General features: G+C 41.1%; 2 protein-coding genes across 8 annotated transcripts in view; one reads left to right on the forward strand and one right to left on the reverse strand.

The window, feature by feature from the left end:
• Nucleotides 1-10297, reverse strand: part of OFD1 (OFD1 centriole and centriolar satellite protein) — a 59732-nt gene extending 49435 nt beyond the window's left edge. Inside the window, exons 1-2 of one of the 7 annotated variants that reach the window (XR_015723284.1) lie at nt 6781-7088; nt 6507-6605 (exon numbers count right to left, since the gene is read on the reverse strand). Coding sequence is in view for 6 of the 7 variants with exons in the window: in XM_087859588.1 (XP_087715714.1) it covers nt 6507-6605; nt 6781-6789 (108 nt within the window). In the remaining variant the exon portion in view is untranslated. Of the gene's footprint in view, nt 1-6506; nt 6606-6780; nt 7089-10080 lie in introns of those variants that run through there. The other 6 variants (XM_087859590.1, XM_087859588.1, XM_045800681.2 and 3 more) reach the window with 6 other exon arrangements.
• Nucleotides 7244-18889, forward strand: TRAPPC2 (trafficking protein particle complex subunit 2). The gene is made up of 5 exons (XM_087859594.1): nt 7244-7356; nt 13235-13346; nt 15934-16077; nt 16519-16605; nt 17814-18889. Exons 2-5 carry the CDS (start codon nt 13254-13256, stop codon nt 17910-17912), a joined length of 423 nt encoding a protein of 140 aa, XP_087715720.1. The 5' UTR covers nt 7244-7356; nt 13235-13253; the 3' UTR covers nt 17913-18889.
• Nucleotides 18890-19851: the final 962 nt, after the last annotated feature.

Consider the following 19851-nt stretch of genomic DNA (forward strand, 5'->3'; position numbering starts at 1 on the left):
GCACAGTAGAGCAAATCAACAGGACTAGAAGCTGGTTCTTTGAGAGAATCAATAAAATTGACAGACCACTGGCAAGACTTATCCAAGAGAAAAGAGAAAGGACCCAAATTATTAAAATTATGAATGAAAAAGGAGAGGTCATGACGAACACCAATGAAATTGGAAGGATTATTAGAAACTATTATCAACAGCTATATGCCAAAAAACTAAGCAATCTGGAAGAGATGGAGGCCTTCCTGGAAACCTATAAACTACCAAGACTGAAACAGGAAGAAATTGATTTCTTAAACAGGCCAATTAATTATGAAGAGATTGAGTCAGTGATAAACAACCTTCCAAATAACAAAACTCCAGGCCCGGATGGTTTTCCTGGGGAATTCTAGCAAACATTCAAAGAAGAAATAATACCTATTCTCCTAAAGCTATTTCAAAAAATAGAAACAGAAGGAAAGCTACCAAACTCATTCTATGAGGCCAATATTACCTTGATCCCCAAACCAGGCAAAGACCCCATCAAAAAGGAGAATTACAGACCGATTTCCCTAATGAATATGGACGCCAAAATCCTCAACAAGATCCTTGCTAATAGAATCCAACAGTACGTTAAAAGGATTATCCATCATGACCAAGTGGGATTCATACCTGGGATGCAAGCGTGGTTCAATATTCGCAAATCAATCAGCGTGATACATCATATCAACAAGAAAAGACTCAGGAACCATATGATCCTCTCAATCGATGCCAAAAAAGCATTTGACAAAATACAGCATCCTTTCCTGATTAAAACCCTTCAGAGTGTAGGAATAGAGGGTACATTTCTCAATCTCATAAAAGCCATCTATGAAAAGCCTACTGCAAATATTATTCTCAATGGGGAAAAGCTGGAAGCCTTTCCCTTAAGATCAGGAACACGACAAGGATGCCCACTCTCGCCACTATTATTCAACATAGTACTAGAAGTCCTTGCAACAGCAATCAGACAACAAAAAGGGATCAAAGGTATCCAAATCGGCAGAGAAGAAGTCAAAATGTCTCTCTTCGCAGATGACATGATACTCTATATGGAAAACCCAAAAGAATCCACTCCCAAACTATTAGAAGTTATAGAGCAATTCAGTAATGTGGCGGGATACAAAATCAATACTCAGAAATCAGTTGCATTTCTATACACGAATAACGAGACCGAAGAAAGAGAAATTAGGGAATCCATCCCATTTACAATAGCACCAAAAACCATACGCTACCTTGGAATTAACTTAACCAGAGACGTAAAGGACCTATATTCTAGAAACTATAAATCACTCTTGAAAGACATTGAGGAAGACATAAAAAGATGGAAAAATATTCCATGCTCATGGATCGGAAGAATTAACATAGTTAAAATGTCCACGCTACCCAGAGCAATCTACACTTTCAATGCTATCCCGATCAAAATACCGATGACATTTTTCAAAGAACTGGAACAAATAATCCTTAAATTTGTATGGAACCAGAAAAGGCCCCAAATCTCCAAGGAACTGTTGAAAAGGAAAAACAAAGCTGGGGGCATCACAATGCCGGATTTTGAGCTGTACTACAAAGCTGTGATCACAAAGACAGCATGGTACTGGCACAAAAACAGACACATAGACCAATGGAACAGAATAGAGAACCCAGAAATGGACCGTCGGTTCTTTGGGCACCTAATCTTTGACAAAGCAGGAAAAAACATCCGGTGGGAAAAAGACAGTCTCTTCAATAAATGGTGCTGGGAAAATTGGACGGCTACATGCAAAAGAATGAAACTTGACCACTCTCTCACACCATACACAAAAATAAACTCCAAATGGATGAAAGACCTCGATGTGAGAGAGGAATCCATCAAAATTCTAGAGGAGAACATAGGCAGCAACCTCTACGACACCGGCCAAAGCAACCTTTTTCATGACACATCCCCAAAGGCAAGAGAAACAAAAGATAAAATGAACTTATGGGACTTCATAAAGATAAAAAGCTTCTGCACAGCCAAGGAAACAGTCAAAAAAACTAAGAGGCAGCCCACGGAATGGGAGAATATATTTGCAAATAACACTACAGATAAAGGACTGGTATCCAAGATCTACAAAGAACTTCTCAAACTCAATACACGAGAAGCAAATAAACAAATCAAAAAATGGGCAGAAGATATGAACACTTTTCCAATGAAGACATACAAATGGCTAACAGACACATGAAAAAATGTTCAAAATCATTAGCCATCAGGGAAATTCAAATCAAAACCACACTGAGATACCACCTTACGCCAGTCAGAATGGCAAAAATAGAGAAGGCAAGAAACAACAATTGTTGGAGAGGTTGTGGAGAAAGGGGATCCCTCCTACATTGTTGGTGGGAATGCAAGTTGGTACAGCCACTCTGGAAAACAGTGTGGAGGTCCCTTAAAAAGTTAAAAATTGAGCTACCCTATGATCCAGCCATTGCACTACTGGGTGTTTACCCCAAAGATACAGATGTAGTGAAGAGAAGGGCCATATGCACCCCAATGTTCATAGCAGCAATGTCCACAATAGTTAAATCGTGGAATGAGCTGAGATGCCCTTCAACAGATGACTGAAGAAGTTGTGGTCCATATATACAATGGAATATTACTCAGCTATCAGAAAGAACGAATTCTCAACATTTGCTGCAACATGGACGGCACTGGAGGAGATAATGCTAAGTGAAATAAGTCAAGCAGAGAAAGACAACTATCATATGATCTCTCTCATCTATGGAACATAAGAACTAGGAAGATCAGTAGGGGAAGAAAGGGATAAAGAAAGGGGGGGTAATCAGAAGGGGGAATGAAACATGAGAGACTATGGACTCTGAGAAATAAACTGAGGGCCTCAGAGGGGAGAGGGGTGGGGGAATGGGATAGACTGGTGATGGGTAGTAAGGAGGGCACGTATTGCATGGTGCACTGGGTGTTATACACAACTAATGAATCATCGAGCTTTACATCGGAAACCGGGGATGTACTGTATGGTGACTAACGTAATATAATAAAAAATCATTAATTAAAAAAAAAAATCTACAATCTGGAATGGATTTTTATATGTGGTTTAAGATAAGCACCAAAATGCATACTTTCCCCATATTGATTCCCATTTGATTCAGCATCATATATTAGAAAGAACACCCTTTCCTCCATTTCATTGCTCTGTCACATTAGTGATAAAACAGATTATTGTATATAGAATGGAATAGAATAGAGTATTTGTACTTTAATAGGAAGTCATGATGTCTGGGAGTTCAAGTCCTCTAAAATTTTTGTCTTCATTATTTTGCCCTTTTGCCTTTCCACATGTATATATTTTAGAATTCATTTGCCAATTTCCACAAAAATTCTTATGGCTTTAGTTGGTGTGCAGTGAATGTAGAAAACAATCTTTTGAGAATCAACATTTTGACAGTATCGAGACTTCCGATCTACGAACATGGTGCATTCCTCTTTTTTAAGTCTTCTCTGATTCTTTTAATACAGTTTTTTTTTTTTTTTTTTTTTGTCTGGAAACCATATTCATGTTGCTAGTTGGATTTACTTTTAAGTATTTGGTGTTTCTGATGCTATAGGAAATAGTAACTTTTTAAGAATTTTTAATAGTTTTGTTACTATGTAGGAATTGTATATGATCTTTCACCCTGTAATTTTCTCCATTTAATTATTAATTACATCTACTGAATTTTCTTTTTCTCAATTATGCCAAATGAACATAGTGACCCCTGAATTTCTCCCTTTCTGATTCTGATAACTTCTACTTTTCTTTTTTTTTACTTTCCTTTTTGAACTGTCTAGGACCCTCAGTATACTTTTGACTAAATGTAATGATAATGAATTGTCTTGTCTCATCCATAGTGTTAGCTATACGTTGTTGTTGTGTTTTGTATTTTATCAGATTAAGAAAATTTTTTTCTTTCTATTCCTTGTTTTATAAGTTTTTTTTTTAATTAATAGGCATTGATTGCTTTTCCTACAAATATAGAGATGGCCATATGATTTTTCTTTATTTTTCTGATAATGTAATAAATCATGTGGATTGATTTTAGAATGTTAACTAATCTTGCATTTCCTGAATATACCTAACTTTTCTAACACATTATTTTAGATGTGACTGCTATCATTTTGTTTGGTATGCATATGCATACATGAGATTGCTCTTATGTTCTAATGCCTACGCTATAGATTTGGAAACTGAGGTATAGAGATTTTAAATAAATGATTAAAGCCAAACAGTGATTTAGAATGAGGGAATTTGATTTAAGAATATATTTCCATAACATTAAATTATTAAATAGCAGTTGCTGATTATGTTTTCAGAAAATGATATGTAATGATGCTGTTGCTCTGTGAAGTCCCATATATTAAATTTGTATTTTTCTAGAAATTAAAAAAAAAAAAAAAGAAGAAGGATAAGGATACATCAGTATCATTTGTGACCACAAACAAAACACTCTCAAATCTAATTCAGAAGCACAGTAAAAGAAAGTATGCCACGGCCAGGAATTCAAGGACCATTTCACATTAGAAAGCATATTAATGCATTATACACTACAATCAATTCCAAGTGGGTTAAAGAGTTAACTGTAAAAACATAAGGCCTTTTTAAAAAATAAAAAGTGAGTATTTGTTCTCTTAGAGAAGAGCTGAGAATAATCAGGAAAAAAAAAATCAATAGATTTGACCATATTAAAAATGTACACCAATATTTTTAGAACCAAATTAAAATTGAACATTGAGATAAAGCATGGCTGCAAAATTGGAAAAGAAATTAAGTTTCTATTAAAAGAAATTTTATACATTAATAAAACACTGCTGAGAGGGAAAAATGGGCAAGGAACATAAACTGCTAATCCACAGAAAACATACAAATGGCCAGAAAATATGTGCAACCTCATTAATAATTAAAGGAATATTAAAGGTTTTCCAATGTTTAAAAAAAGTCATGATAGTATCATTGGAGAGATAAGCATTATCAAATTGCTGGTGAAATATATACTATTACAATCTTTCTAGAACAAGACCCATATACTTACAGCCTTAAAGCTCAGGCCTTGGGTGGCTCAGTCGGTTAAGCATCTGCCTACAGCTTGGGTCATGATCTCAGGTTCCCGGGACAGAGCTCAACAAGGCTCCAAGCTCAAGGGGGAGACTGCTTCTCCCACGCCCTCGGCCTCTTGCCCCTCTCCCTGCTAGTGCTAGAGATCCCGCACTCTCTCTCTAATAAATAAAATGTTTAAGAAAAAAAAGCTCAGGATTTTGGTTCAGTTATGTCACTTAACCTATCCTAGGCAAAAAGTGAGAGATGCAGTGTGTGTAGACCTGGGTATAATGTAAATTTTCAACAGGGGACTGCTACATAAATTAGCCATACATTCAAGGACAAGCCAGGTGCCACTGAAAACAAGGATTTCAATGAACTTTAAAGGACACAGGAAAATGTTCACCATGTATCAGATTAAAAAGGAGGGGCATCTGGCTGGCTCAGTCAGTGGACTGTGGGACTCTGGGTCTCCAAGTTGTGGGTTTGAGCCCTGCATTGGGTATGGAGATTACTTAAAAATAAAATTCAAGAAAAAAAAAAAAGATACACTTATGCCAATTAGTGGCTGTATTAGGGATGATGTTTCTCCATGTTTTTCTATATTTTTCAGATTAATCTCAAGGTTTAAGTTACCAAAACAATGGGAGAGGGAGGAAAATTTTTTTAAAAAGTCACTTTTCCTTAACATTTTTTTAAAGAGAGGGAGGGGGGAGGGACAGAGGGAGAGGGACAGACAGAATCTTAAGCAGGCCCCACCCCCAGTGCGGAACTGGTCATGGGCAGAGCCCACAACCCTGATCATGACTTGAGCTGAAACCAAGAGCTGGAGGCTCAAGGGACTGAGCCACCCAGGTGCCCCCTTAATTTAACATTTTAAATATAAAATGTACTTTAGAAATGTATACAGTAATGAAAACATTTGAGCTAATCCTACTCCTTGCTGTTCATATAATATGTACTAATACTTGGTGCCCAAATATTTATACATTTCAATACGTTTTAAGAAAGAAATTTCGCATTCCCCAAATTATTCTACGGTAAGTAGTACACCTAATGTTTTCTATATCGTGTCAATTTTCTTCATTCAAAAGTGAGTACTATTACAAAACCACTTATTAATTCAGGACTTGCAAGCCAGATTTATAAACCAAGTCCAACTTTACTTGAATGTGTTTACTTTATAAAGTTACCCACTACTACCTTAATATCAGTCCAATAAACCTATTATTTGAATATGCTCTTTTAAGACCAAACCCTCAACCATTTTCAAGACTTCCTGTGTTCCATTACAAAGAGTTATACAGAAACATAAAAATGTTACTTACCAATACAATCTATGTCATTCTGTTTTTAAAAGCCAAGACCTGTATGTATTTAAATGTGGACTGCCTGTTACAAGTTAACGTATAGAAGTTATGTAAAAGATATGGCTAAAACGGGTACCTTGAGCGTGTCCAGTATACCCCGATCCTTAAACGTCTGGTATAGCTTTTTTCGCAGTTCATCTTGACTCAACACGTCAGATTTGGGGGGCATAGTGGACTGGAAGAAAAAATGGTTACGGGTTACCTGGCAGGCAGATGGACCATGAATTTCTGAAAACAGACCAGTGGCCTCCAGGGAAACCCTAAGAGGCTGAGCAGGGGAAAAGAAGCTATAACGAAAACAAACGAGGTTACGTTTCTGTCCGTCCCTGAGGAGGGGCCGGTGTATCTACCTGAGCCATCAGCTGTCAGCTTCCCCTGCCCCCGACTTCCCCCAGCCGGTCCTGCCTTGGCCCAAGTTAACACCCAGCCGGAGCTGCAGGCTCAGGACAAGGGGGAATCCCGGCCTTCAGAACCCAGTCTCTGCCTCTGGGCCAGTCGGGAAGAACAAAGGAGCTGAACACTGCCTCTCACTCTGAACTAGGAACTCTAAACGACTCGCACTTCCTTTCTCAGCGGTTCTGATGGGTAGGCGGGGGCATGGTCCACAAGCGACTTTCCCACGCGGCTGGAGGGCGGGGACCGGTAGTGAGGCAACAGAAGAAAACGAAGTACGACCCAGAATTCTCCGGGTTCAGCGTTGATCCCGCCCTTCCCCGAGGCCCGCCAAACCGAACCGCCCTGGTCGGAGTACTACGGCGCATGCGCTAGGCTGCGCAGTCCTCCGCCCAGAAGCTCCTCCCACCTCTCACGAGATCGCAACCACGGATTCTCGCGAGGATCTCTCGGGGAGTTCTGACAGAGGCTGCCAAGCGCAGGTCTGCGGAGGGAGGTGACTGGCTGTTTCCGTTGTCGGCTTCTCCCGGCAGGTAGGAGATGGAGTGAGTAGGGGACGGGAGCTTTAGGGGACGTTCCGGGCCCCGCGTGACACGGGTTTTGGCCCAGTCTCTCCGGCCCGCCCGGGGGCAGCCGGATCGGACCTGGCCAGTCCCCGTTCGGCTGATCTCATCCCAGGCCACTCGGCCAACGCACATCGCGTTTCAGCCTGCGAGCGTCGGCCACCTCAGGACCTTTGCTTCGTTTTGCCTTTCACTAGGCCATTCAGCTAATTCGGGGGTCTTTTAAACGGCCGTACTGTTGTCATTTGGAGTTGGAAAATTCACAGGCAGCCTGATAGTTTGTAACAAAGTGCTTGGTGACATTGTCTCAAATAAGTTTCCATGTAACCTCAGAGGAGCAGCCCTAAGCTTGTTCTCTGGGCTGTTCGGAATAAGTCTGTCTAGTCCAGAGTTAAATACTTGGTACACACGTAGGTACTGCCCTTCGATCACAGCCATCTTTCCTGCTACAGATCTTTCTTGTCTCTTTATCAGCACCAGGCCCTGGCAGTTGCTACCGGCTAATTAGAACTGGCTCACCAGCGATAACCCATTTGCCATCCCTAGTCAAATTTTTTTCCATTAGAGAGCATACATTATACTTGAAGGGACGATCCTGCTGTATGTCACTCCCCACCCCCAGAAAAGTCTTCCCCACTTTAAACATCCTCCGTTCCTTCAGTAGCTCATCTTTCCAGAGCATTCCTTACAACACACAGTTCAGTTATTGATCCCTTTAAAATGGCATTCTCATAAGTGAGTATATTCCCTGGAGATGTAGTTAAAAGGACATTGTCTTAATGCCACCTAGAATTAGCATTAGATTTTGGATTACTGTATCAGACTACTGCCCCTTATTGAGCTTGCAATAAATGTAAACTTTTGGGTCCTTGTAGATGAACTGCTCTTAACCTAGGTTTCTCTCCTATTGTACATTTTTTTTTTGCATTCTCTTGAATTCTGTCTTGTACATTTCACTTAAATTCTCTTAACGTGGAGAGGTGTTTGAATCCTTAGTATTGCCTTCCAGCTTATTAACTGCCCAAGCATGTTATCCTTGAATGTGATAAATTGGCCCTCACTTAAGCATTCAAAATGTTGAGCTGGACTAGGTTAAGGTCACGCTCAATGGTTCCCTAGAGACCCCATGCTGTCAACTGACTTGTAGAAAAACTTTTAAGTTCTTTGGGCATTGACATTCAGGTCAGGTAGGAGTGGTCCCTCACTGCCTGCACAACCACCACCACCACCACCCCGCCCTGTTGTAGCTCTGACAGTACCACGGACTCGTCTCCAGTTTGTTCTCAGGTTACTTCATAAAATGATTTGCCGTCTCTTGGATTGCTCTTCCAAAACAGAACATGTAAGTTTGGCAGGACTTGTTCTCATATAACCAGTACTTTGAGTGAGAAATCACGTTATTTTTGTATGGGGATTCACATTAACGAAGTTAATGTAAAATAAAAGCTCCTAGCAGGTCCTCTGACTAGAGACAGGCATTTAGTACGTGTTTCTCTTGGTGTTTTAATCTATTCCAGAAGTACCCAATTACAGAAGATAAGCCTGGTTTGACTCTTTTGGTCCTGAGATTTCCCATGTCACTGATTAGTACACAATCACATTTTTAAAATCAAAGATATAAAAATTTGCTAAGACCTAAAGACCTGTATTTATTGAGATGTCTGTTTTTTTTAAAAAATATACCTGTCTTGAGGTTCACAGCCCGCCTTTTTGTCACATTTGCTATTAGAAAATCATTCTCTTTGAGAAAATGGAAGTTTAGCAGATCTGCATCCTATGTACCAGGTGACCTTTCTCCCCCTTTTCCTGATTGTAGTCTAAGACGGCTTTTGTTTTTAACTTATTTCACACATTTCCATTCATTTTGCACTTTTGCCCTTCTCATGCCAGCCTCACAGGTATGTGGTCTCATTTTTGTTTTCATTACTAGTTAGTGCCCTCTTTCAGTTCAAGGTAGTCCAGAGCTCCTGGATCAACACGTCGATTTCTTTACTTGTGGCTCGCTAGCTCTCTCAGGCAGCTCAAGTCACCTAGCCATCAATCAGGGACAGCTGCTGTTTTCATCTCAGGTGAGAGTCCTGGCTGCCCTCCATTCAGTCAACAACTCCAGTCTCGTGTCATGGAGAGAGGCTTCACAAATGCCTAATCTTCAGCTTCTCGCAAAGGTGCTGTTAATCATTTGATCACAGACTTCATCAGTCAGGCGTCTGAGACTGAGGGCCTCAGCACTAGAACCTTCAGAAGGTTCTTTTCTGTGTTGAGGCTAGTTAATCCCAGCGTGCCTCTCATTCTTGTGTTCCAGCTTCACCCGACACTGTCCCAGCTATTGCTCCCCTCCTCGCAGTTCCATTCCCCAAGCGTGGAGCACTTATTCTGTACTGGGCTCTGTGGTAAGCGTTAGGGAGGCATGCTGGGTAAGAAAAACACTTATGTTACCCCCAGGAAGCTTCCCCCTGACGCACCACTGCCCGCCCCCCGCCTTCCCCTCCCTCTGACCTTCTACAGTGCTTTGAAACTCTTGTCTCGTGGTGTGTGAACTCCTTTTGTCCTCAGTCTCCTTACAGAATGCACCTACCTTCTGTGGGCACTTTGAGTATTTCCTTTTTTCTCATTCCTGCAGCTTTTTCGCTCTGACATGTGTGTTGTCTGCTGCTATAACAAAGCTGAGTGGTTTAAACAACGTAAATGTATTACCTTACACGTCTGCGATATAGACGTCCGCCACGGGTCTCACTGGGCTGAAATCCAGGTACCAGCAGGACTCGGTTCCCTTCTGGAAGCTGTCAGGAAGAATCGGCTTCTTTGTGGTTTCCAACTTCTAGAGGCCGTTGGCCTGCCTCAGCTTCTGGCCCTTTCTTCCCTCTTCAGCACTGGCAGTGTTGCATCTCCATGACCACCACCACCCCCCCTTCCTTCTGTCGTTGCACTTCCTTCTGACCTTTCTTTTGGGCCTCTTCCACTTTTAAAGACCTTTGTAATTATATTGGGCCCACCTGGCTGGTCCAGGCTCCTCTCCTTGTTGTAAGGTCAGCTGGGGAGCAACCTCAGTTCCATCTGCAGCTTTAATTCCCCTAGGCCAGGAAATTAACATTCACAGGTTTTTGAGATCAGGATGTGGACAGGGCAATTCTGGCTACCACCACTGGTTCAAAACTGACGTGTTCATTTCATCCCTCTTTTTCCCCTTATTTCCTTTCTTGGTGAATAGACTCATCTTGATATTCTGCCTGTCACCCCAGTCAGGCATTTGAAAACATCCTTGATTCTTCCCTCTCCCTCAGTTCCCCAGTTTAATCCACTGCCAAGTTCCAGGTAGCCATCTCCTCCACACCTGGAGACCTACTCTTCCCAGGAGATGCTTGAAGGGCCCCTGCTTTAGGTGATGGGGATATTGAGCAGACACACACCCCCTCAAGCTCACACAATCACTGGCAGTTGCTTCATTTGTATCAGACTGGAGTACTAAGTAACACTTGCTTTGTGGATGGAGGGAATGGAGAAGAGGTTGCAGAATTTTAACAGTTTCAAATAATTGTTACAGAGCCAACACAGTAGCCAGTGTCCAATACAGTACTGTCCAGTACAGGAGCCACTAACCATATGTGGCTATTTAAATTTAACTAAAATAAAGTTAAAAATTCAGTTCCGCAGACACAGTGGCTACCACATTGGACAGCGCAGATATAGAACCTTTCCCTCCCCACGGAAAGTTGAGTGTATCGGCACAGAATTCTACAGTGTGTCTCATCTTTGCCTACCACCTTGGCTGGTATGAAATGACTGTAGACATTCCCTTCCTGAGACCATGTGGTTGTATTCTCCCAAGATTTCCATTTCTTCCACTTCATCTTCCAGTTTTGTCTGTAGAATCGAATAGTTGCATTACTCCTTCAGCTGCTGTGAAATCAAATTATTGGCAGTTCAAGTTCTGTCCAGCTGTAGAGTCTATGACCTAACATTTATGTGGTGTTTCCTTGGGTCCCTTTCTGTGTATCCTCACCCTGTACTGACACTATGCAGGCTCAGGAATAAGGGTCATCTTCCTTAGATGTGTATTGTTTTCTGCTGCTTCTTAAATGTTTGTTCTGAAAAAATTAAACCCTTCCCTTGGCAAACTCCAGCTGCAAACTCCTATTCCAATTAATGACATCCTTGTCGCCTTTGTTCAAATTTAAAGTTCCCATCCCCCTGCCCCTTGAGAATTTCTTTCCATCTTGAGAATTGTTGCTAATTCTTCTAGTTTTGCAGAGCTTTCATATCATTCCTGCCTGTCTTGTTATCCAGTTTTAATTTGGGCCTTTCCCCCATCTTCCCCTAAGACTTTTCCTGTAAAGAATTAGACCGTCTCTGTCGCACCTGCTCAACTCTCATTTTATTGTCGGGCAAAGGCAGCCTTCGGCAACGATAAAAGGATGGACAAGGCCAGATTTGGCCTGCAGGCTGCAGTGTGCCAAAACCTGCCCCGAATAACATTTTAAATTCTATTTACCTCATCATGCCAAAAGAACGTCCTATTTGCCTTTTCTTCCAGTCATGGGCCTTCCAATTCCAAAGTTCAAAGCGCCAGCTGTGCCTTGATTTCCTTAACAACAAAGGTTGTATTCATTAGGAAACAATTTCAGATTTTCTGACGTTCAGTGTGATTCAGCAGAAGTCCCAGTGAGGCTTGATGAGCCCTGGGTTCTGACATATCTTACTGTACATTCCCTGAGACAGTATACCCTCAGTTAACCAGGTGGCAGCCCCATGTGGAGGCCTAAAGAGTCAGCACATCTGCATGTGTGTATGCTCCTCCGTGTGGTTCTACAGAACCTGTCCTGAGCACCTCCTCTGAGCCAGATACTGTGCCTGGTGCTCCACATGCATTAGGTTGTATAATCCTCAAGGTCACTATAAGGGATCTCTGATGGTTGCCTCAATTTCACCGAGGAGGAAACTGACATGGGGAGTTTAAGGACCATGCCTGTGGTCACTTTACTAGTAAGTGGCAGAGCTAGACCTGAACCTAGCTTTGTCTGATTCCAAAGACCCTGTGCTAAAAGTACATAAATACAAACAGAAATCCTCCCACCCGTCTGTCCGTCCATCCATCCAGATTTTGCTTGTGCTAAAAGCCACAGAATCCCTGATCCCCCCTCCACCAACCCTCCCCCACACTTTCATTTCCTTAGCAAACCTATGAATACCAGTTCTAAGACTTCTTAATGCCTCAAATGCTTAATGCGTCAAATGTCTTTCTTTTTGGATTATGGTTTCTTCCATCTTTTCTAGAATTTTTTTTAAGATTTTATTTTTTTAAGTAATCTCTACATCCAACGCGGAGCTGAACTCACAATCACACACACCACTGACTGAGCCAGCCAGGCGCCCCATGTCTTCCTTTCTTATGAATGTTGTTTAAGGAGGCATACCATAGGGTCTTGCATTTGCAGAGACTTAGAATACATTGTTCAGGTAGAAAGAAGACAAAATTGGCACCCTTTCTTAATTTTTCCCAGTGTTAGTGCTAATAATGCTAACTGGTCCAGTCCAAGTTTGGCCCAGCTTACTCTGAATGTTCCAAAATTTCAGGTCATGAGAATATTGTTTTTATGACTTTTGTATTAGAGGTCTTCTAGTTTCCCTGTGAAAATAAAGTACTGGATTCTACAGGACATAACACAGACATAATTTGTATAGTCCCAAAGCCATTTGTCTATGGCAATATACTGGAAAACATGACAAGCTTGGTGGTCTCCTTTTCTACAATGTCAGGTTTAAGTAAAAAATTGAATTCTAGACTTCTTGTTAACCATTTTTCATTTTCAGTATGGAGTACTAAAAATATGTGTTATTTTCATTTAATTAGGAGCTACATATTGAAGACAATGTCTGGAAGCTTCTACTTTGTAATTGTGGGCCACCATGATAATCCAGTTTTTGAAATGGAATTTTTGCCAGCTGGAAAAGCAGAATCCAAAGTGCGTATGGAACCTTAAAAATTTCTGCAAGAATTGTTATGCTGTTGTAATGATAATGGTGTGGCATGATTTTAGAGCTGGAAGAGATCGGGACAGATGAGGTAACTGGAATCCACCGCAATTAAATGAGGCTTGCTCTGCAGTGCCACAGGTTGATCAAAGCCAGCCAGGAAACATCATCTGAGTTGTTGACTCAGCCTCTGATTCAGCACACACTTGGTACTTACTAGCAGGATGCTCTGGGTCTCTTCTCTGATATGTAGTTCACCGTGTCACCCATTCTGAAAAGCTGCTCCCTGAGCACATAGAAACATAGTCCACCTATTGTGGGACCGGGAGAACACTTGTTACTGACTGAAAATGCCATAAGAGCCCATTCTGTCCGAGGGAATTACATTTTTCATCAGGACATACACGGTAGGGCCATTTACACCTAGGAAGGTTAAAAGAGACTCTTGCTTCCCTGTCCTGCTGCCCCTGAGACTACAGCAGTGTTCAGTGACCTTCTGCACCACTTACTAGCTGGGCGGTGCCCGCTTGCTCTTCTCCCCAGTGACACCACCCAACTTCCTTGTTGCCAGTAATGGTTCCAGAAAAACAAGCTTGGTTCAAGAACATGCCATTTAGAGTAAACGTATAGAGTTTTGAGATGAGAATACCTGGGACCCTTCCATCTTTTTATACTGGTCCATGTTGCTAATAAAAAGTTATGCTGTGTTTCTCCGAACTCCAAAATAAGCTTTAATGTCCCTTAAGACAAGAATTGATTTTTGAAATTAATTGTAACGCATAATGTCCAGTGTGTGATGCTTTTCAACTATTTAAATCTTGCCACAAAAATAAGATAGAAATGTGGTTAAGGTATTATCAGGTGGTTGTTGCTACATTATTTTCTCACTTTCCTATGAGCACACTGCTCATTAAAACTTTGTACTGGGGCATCTCTGTAGCAGCGGCAGCTTTGTGGTATAGGGCTACTTACAGTTTCTGTGGACTCGTGGTAGGCAAAACTGTGCATATAAAAACACTTTGCGGCATGACTTGATCTTAGTTCTTTCTCCTGCTACCACTCACCTTAAAGCATTTCTACATTTTTCTTCTAATCTCATGACTGATCATCCATGTAAAGTGATGGAAAACACTGCTGTAAACCAGACACAAAACACATCGATTTCTCTAGGGATTAAATTAGCTTCGTCATGGTGATGTGAGTGGAGTAAACATGCTTGAGCTGTACAGGGGATTCCAAGGCAACTGGCAGCCTTCCTCCAGCCCCATCAGAGAAACAGCCTCTGCAGCAAGATCATATTACGTTTCCTTTGCCAGGACTGTCATAACAGAGCACCACAAACCAGGTGGCTTAGAGTAAAAGCAGCTCATTGTCTCACCGGTCTGGAGGCCAGAAGTCCCAAGAACAATGTGTCAGCAGGGCCAGGCCCCCTGTGAAGGTGCTAGGGGAAGATCTGTTCCAGGTCTCTCTCCCAGCTTCTGGTACCTCCCTGGCTTGTGGCAGCAGAACTCGTCTTCACATGGCATTCTCGCTATGTGTCTGTCTGTCTCTAAATTCCCCTCTTTTATAAATACACCCGTGATACTGGATTAGGGGCCATCCTACTCTAGCATGCTAACGACAGCTGCAATGACCCTCTTTCCAAATAAGGCCACATTCTGAGGTACTGGGCGGGGTGGGGGGTGGTTAGGATGTCAACAGAAGAATTCAGTTCAACCCGTAACGGAAGTGTTCTTTGAAAAGTTTATTTTGAAATAAAGAATTCCACAGGAGTAGGACTGTTCCAGGTTGTGAATTCCCTCTCCATATTATGGTAGGACAGCCCCACCTCCAGTTAAGCCCACGAAAAGGACTCAGCTCTAACAGGACTGTCTCCTGCTGTTGAGACAGGTGACTGCTCACAGCTGGGGCTGAGCATGGCCTCCTGCCACGCCTACATCCCCGTCATGTAAGCTCCATTCACCTGAAAGAGGCCTATGCCAAGCCTTCTAAGAGTGCCACCTCCTCAGCTGTCTCCACTGCTCACCAAGTGTCACTGTACTCCAAGGCCTTCCCTGCCCTTTTCCCCTGCTGACCCTGAGACCCATGCCAACATCACCTCTGTGTAGCTCTTCTTTGCCACCTCCTTAGCTCTCTAGCCTACGTGAAGTGCTGTCCGTTAGCCATGACCACTTACGTATTTTTTCATGTCTTCCTCTAAAAAGATAGGAGTGTCTTTAAAGCAGAATCTTTTTTTTTTTTTTTTAACCTACTGTTCTTTCTTCACACGCTTAAGTGGTTACTGAATTTGGTAACTTCCTTCTTGCAAAACTTAAAAAATAACCTATATAGTTTCTTGAACACATTTCATTTAAGTAATTGGCTGTTCTAACTGTTGAGTTTTAGATAGCAAATTGAAAAGAATATGATGTGAAAACACTTAAGATCTTTCCTAAGTCCCATGACAGTAATAAATGAAGTAAAAGCAGATGTCCCCCACCCCCAAGAAGACTGTGTATAGAATTTCCAGAATGAAATGTCGGTGTTCATGATGCTGTCTGGAAACGTTAATCTGGTGCTACTCACATTGTCATCTAGGATGATCACCGTCATCTGAACCAGTTCATAGCTCATGCCGCTCTGGACCTCGTAGATGAGAACATGTGGCTGTCCAACAACATGTACTTGAAAACTGTGGACAAGTTCAATGAGTGGTTTGTTTCGGCGTTTGTTACTGCAGGTCATATCCTTATCTTTTAAATAAAGACCTCTAACTGAAGGTTGGGGTAACAGGCTAGAACATGGGACACAGATGCCAGACTTGGAGTCTGTGGACTTCAAAGTGTCAGGTAAAAATTGCCGTTTACCAGGCTACTTTTATTTATTTATTTTTTTAAGGGGAAAAATCATTTAATGTTTTTGTTTAACAGATAATTTTAAAACCAAGTCTTAAATAAAACTAAGGTTAATCTGAACCATTAGGTTGATTTTAATTTATTTGGTAGTGACTTTCTAACTTCAAAAGATTATGTCCTCTTTAAGATAAAGTTACCTAACTTCAAAACCAGTTTACATATTCAGCTTTTCCATCACAAAATATAATGCATGTGACTCATTTAAAGGATATTGTATCACCTACTTTTCATTTTTCATTTCTATTAAGATTATACCTTAATTCTTTCACATATGAGATTTATTATGCTTCATGACATAAGGCAAGAAGATGGAATAAAGAACTTCTTTACTGATGTCTATGACTTGTACATAAAGGTATGGTATGTTCCGTAACTTTTTAAATCTGATTATAAAAAGGGATTCCGGCTTTGACAGGAAATTGGCCTGTTGCGGTAACTCCCTTGTACTGTAGTTTTCATCTCAGACTAGCTCTCCCCGTCAGAACGATCCCGGGAAACTCCCTTGTCAGGCAAGTCTTCACCGCCAGGCTAACATGTATTTAGGACAGAACTCGTGGTAATTGTTTTTAAACTGATGTCAGTTTCCCCCTTTTGGCACATATAGTTGATTGTATTAGGGAACCCTAAAAAGAGAAGGAAAGAGGCTACATAAGGGAAATTGCTTCACAATTTTAATCTAAAATGTTCTCCATCTACTTTACAAGTAAGTTACAGTGCAATGATTATAGATCATAAAGTGTCAGGAAGTTTACCAAATAGTCGCTCAAGGAGAATGGTGCCACTCACATTTCTTGATAGTCAGAAAAAATAAAATAGTAGCAGGATGTCTGTGATTAAACTGCAGTGCTAACAGTATGTTCTTAGTCATTTGAAATGTTCTGTAGACAAGATTTTTTGCATATCAGAACAGTTAATATTCCTAGTCAGAATTAGCAAATAAAAATATTTAGCTCTTAAAAAGACAGACATCAAGTAAATTAAGCTAGAAAAACTGGTTAACTCCTTTTCCTTGTTAGTGATTCCATCGACAGTTTTCTCACATATATTATGATACGCTCATGACACTATTTAAGAACCTCATCACTTAGCCTTGTGTTAGAGGACGGTATTAAAAACCTGATTGTTAACAAAAATCACTACATAAGGGTAATTTAATATAGCAGCAACGTGGTATAGCTTTTTTTTAACTATGAGCGTATGGTGGACTTTTAGTTTTATGTAGCCAAAGGGCCTTACAGATTAATCCATACATTTATAATTAATGTGAATAGATTAGTATCTCACTCACAGGGTGAATCCATAGACAACACTTACTCTACCACCTTTAGTTTTGCTGCAGGTACTTCTCAAAACTGAAACACTAAGACAAAAATCTCCTCAAGGGGGCATTACTATTTAACAATGGAACATTTTTGTTGAAACTTAAAAATGTGGTCTTCAGACTTTTGTTTTAGATGTCTTTGATGATTTAATTTAGAACTTTAAAATAACATCCTTCTAGAAATCTATGATTTGTCAACCTTTGTACTTTGACAAGCTTACTAATACCTTCTTCTTTCCTAGTTTGCAATGAATCCATTTTATGAACCCAATTCTCCTATTCGATCAAGCGCATTTGACAGAAAAGTTCAGTTTCTTGGGAAGAAACACCTTTTAAGTTGAATGCGGAAAAAATTGGAAATAAACAATGTCACTACAATGAGGTATTCTCAGGAATGTGTATGTTGTAAGTAACTTGACTAAATAGCCTGGAAAAGTTTTACTTGTAGTCTAAATTTATCTAAACCTAATGAAATTCCTTGTATTATTTCAAAACAGTACATTCAGTTTCTTATGATTATCAACAGATCAATATTTGCTCGTGAACAGTGTTATTTATAAACTCTTTATAACCTTGAAAATATCTTTATTCTAAAAGTTAAGAATGAGCTTTTGACTTTACTCATTCAGGTAGCTTGATCTTGATGTCACAATTCAAAACCAAATGTCACTGTCAAGATTTTGGTAGATTTAAAACTAAAAGTTTCTGCAGGAGGGAATGAAGTTGATAGCATGTACATCTAGAGCTACTGTTATAAAACCATATAGGCGGTATACGTAGCACTCCCCAAGGAGCCGAAGCAAACACCTTTTGCAGTACCAAATGCCACAGGCCTGCCTCTAAAAGTGATTCTGCTATAAATCGAGAATCCTGGATCCATGTTTGTAAAACGCGAGGCTGGGACCAAAGTGACAGGTTATGTTCTTATATTGATTGCCTTTCCCTCCGATAGTAAACTAAAGTAAGTGAACCTGTTCATAGTTATACTAGTAGAAAGTTGTAATTCTGGAGTTGTAAACAAAGAAAAGTTTCTATTACATTAACATTTGCATTCTTAGCTTTTTTTAGGCTGTACACCAAGGGGGTGGGGAGTGGTCTGTAACAAGTGGGATCTTACTGTAAACTAGTAAATGTCCATTTAAAAACAAGTACTACAACCAGATATTTTCTGTGCTGTGAGCACTTAATTTTGTTCCATCGTTAATAACTTGAGCAAGTAGTTCTAAGTTTGGTCTCATACCCTTGTGTGAAGTTGCTACCATAATTTTTTTACCCCATCTATTTATTTGACTTCTTAAATAAAGATGTTTGTCCAAGATTGTGAAAGTTTAATCGAATTTTTTAAGTGTTGCTCACAGAGCTGCCACTACTGTTTTAGTCCTATTTCCCCTATTGAGAGTCTACTATTAACCCATTTTCTAGAACTCAAATCACCTCAAACTAGGCGCCAGAGCTTTGGGAGCAGAAAGATACTCCGCTAGAAATCTAGGAGTGGTGTCAGCCGTGCTCGCTGCAGAGAGCCCAACGTGCACTTCCCGTACACCATTCGCTCTGCCCTCAGTAAACAGCATGCAGGGGCTGCGGCGCGAGCTGCCAGGAGCAGCGGCGGGTTTGCAGCAGGAAGCTGTAGGGTGCCTTGCAAACCATGATCCTTTCCTCTAGGCTCGTGAGGGTGAGGCGGAAACAAGTAACACAAGCCCTATGTGAGTATGTTACTGTAGGCCGGTACCAAATTGTGTGTGTGACTGCATCTCTGAAGGAGCTTGAAGCGAGTCCACTGACAAGCATGGGGATGGATGGGACGTCAGATGTGAGCCGCACTGGAAGAGCATGTGGGCTGCGAAGGTGTGGAGAAAAGCGACACCGGGCACGTGGACAGGATGGAACCAGGACCGGTGTAAAGGGAAAAACCAGGGGCTGGTACTTAAGGAAGGTAAAGAGCCAGCAAAGCTTAGATCTGGTAGTAGGTGATGGCACACAAGGTTCAGGAACACAAGAGCAACGGGATGACATCATTAGCACCCTGGGCACGAGGCGCCACCGAGCAGATGTGTGTCAGCACTACGTCAGTGCTAATCTATGTTAGCGCACCCAAAGGGACCCAAAGAAAATGCACAGTTCTGTTACTGTCCTCTTTCGTTTCCTAGATGCTTCACTGGTGCCCACGTTTTCCATGTATGCAGAGAGTGGATTTCTTTCTGCTCTGCCCATACTATACCCGTGTTCTTTCACTTTTCATTCATGTCACCCCTTTCTGGTTGCCAGTCGAGTGGTGGCTTC

The sequence above is a fragment of the Ursus americanus genome, chromosome X, assembly GCF_024610735.1.
Source record: "Ursus americanus isolate L20-20 chromosome X, mUrsAme1.1.p, whole genome shotgun sequence".
Taxonomy (NCBI): domain Eukaryota; kingdom Metazoa; phylum Chordata; class Mammalia; order Carnivora; family Ursidae; genus Ursus; species Ursus americanus.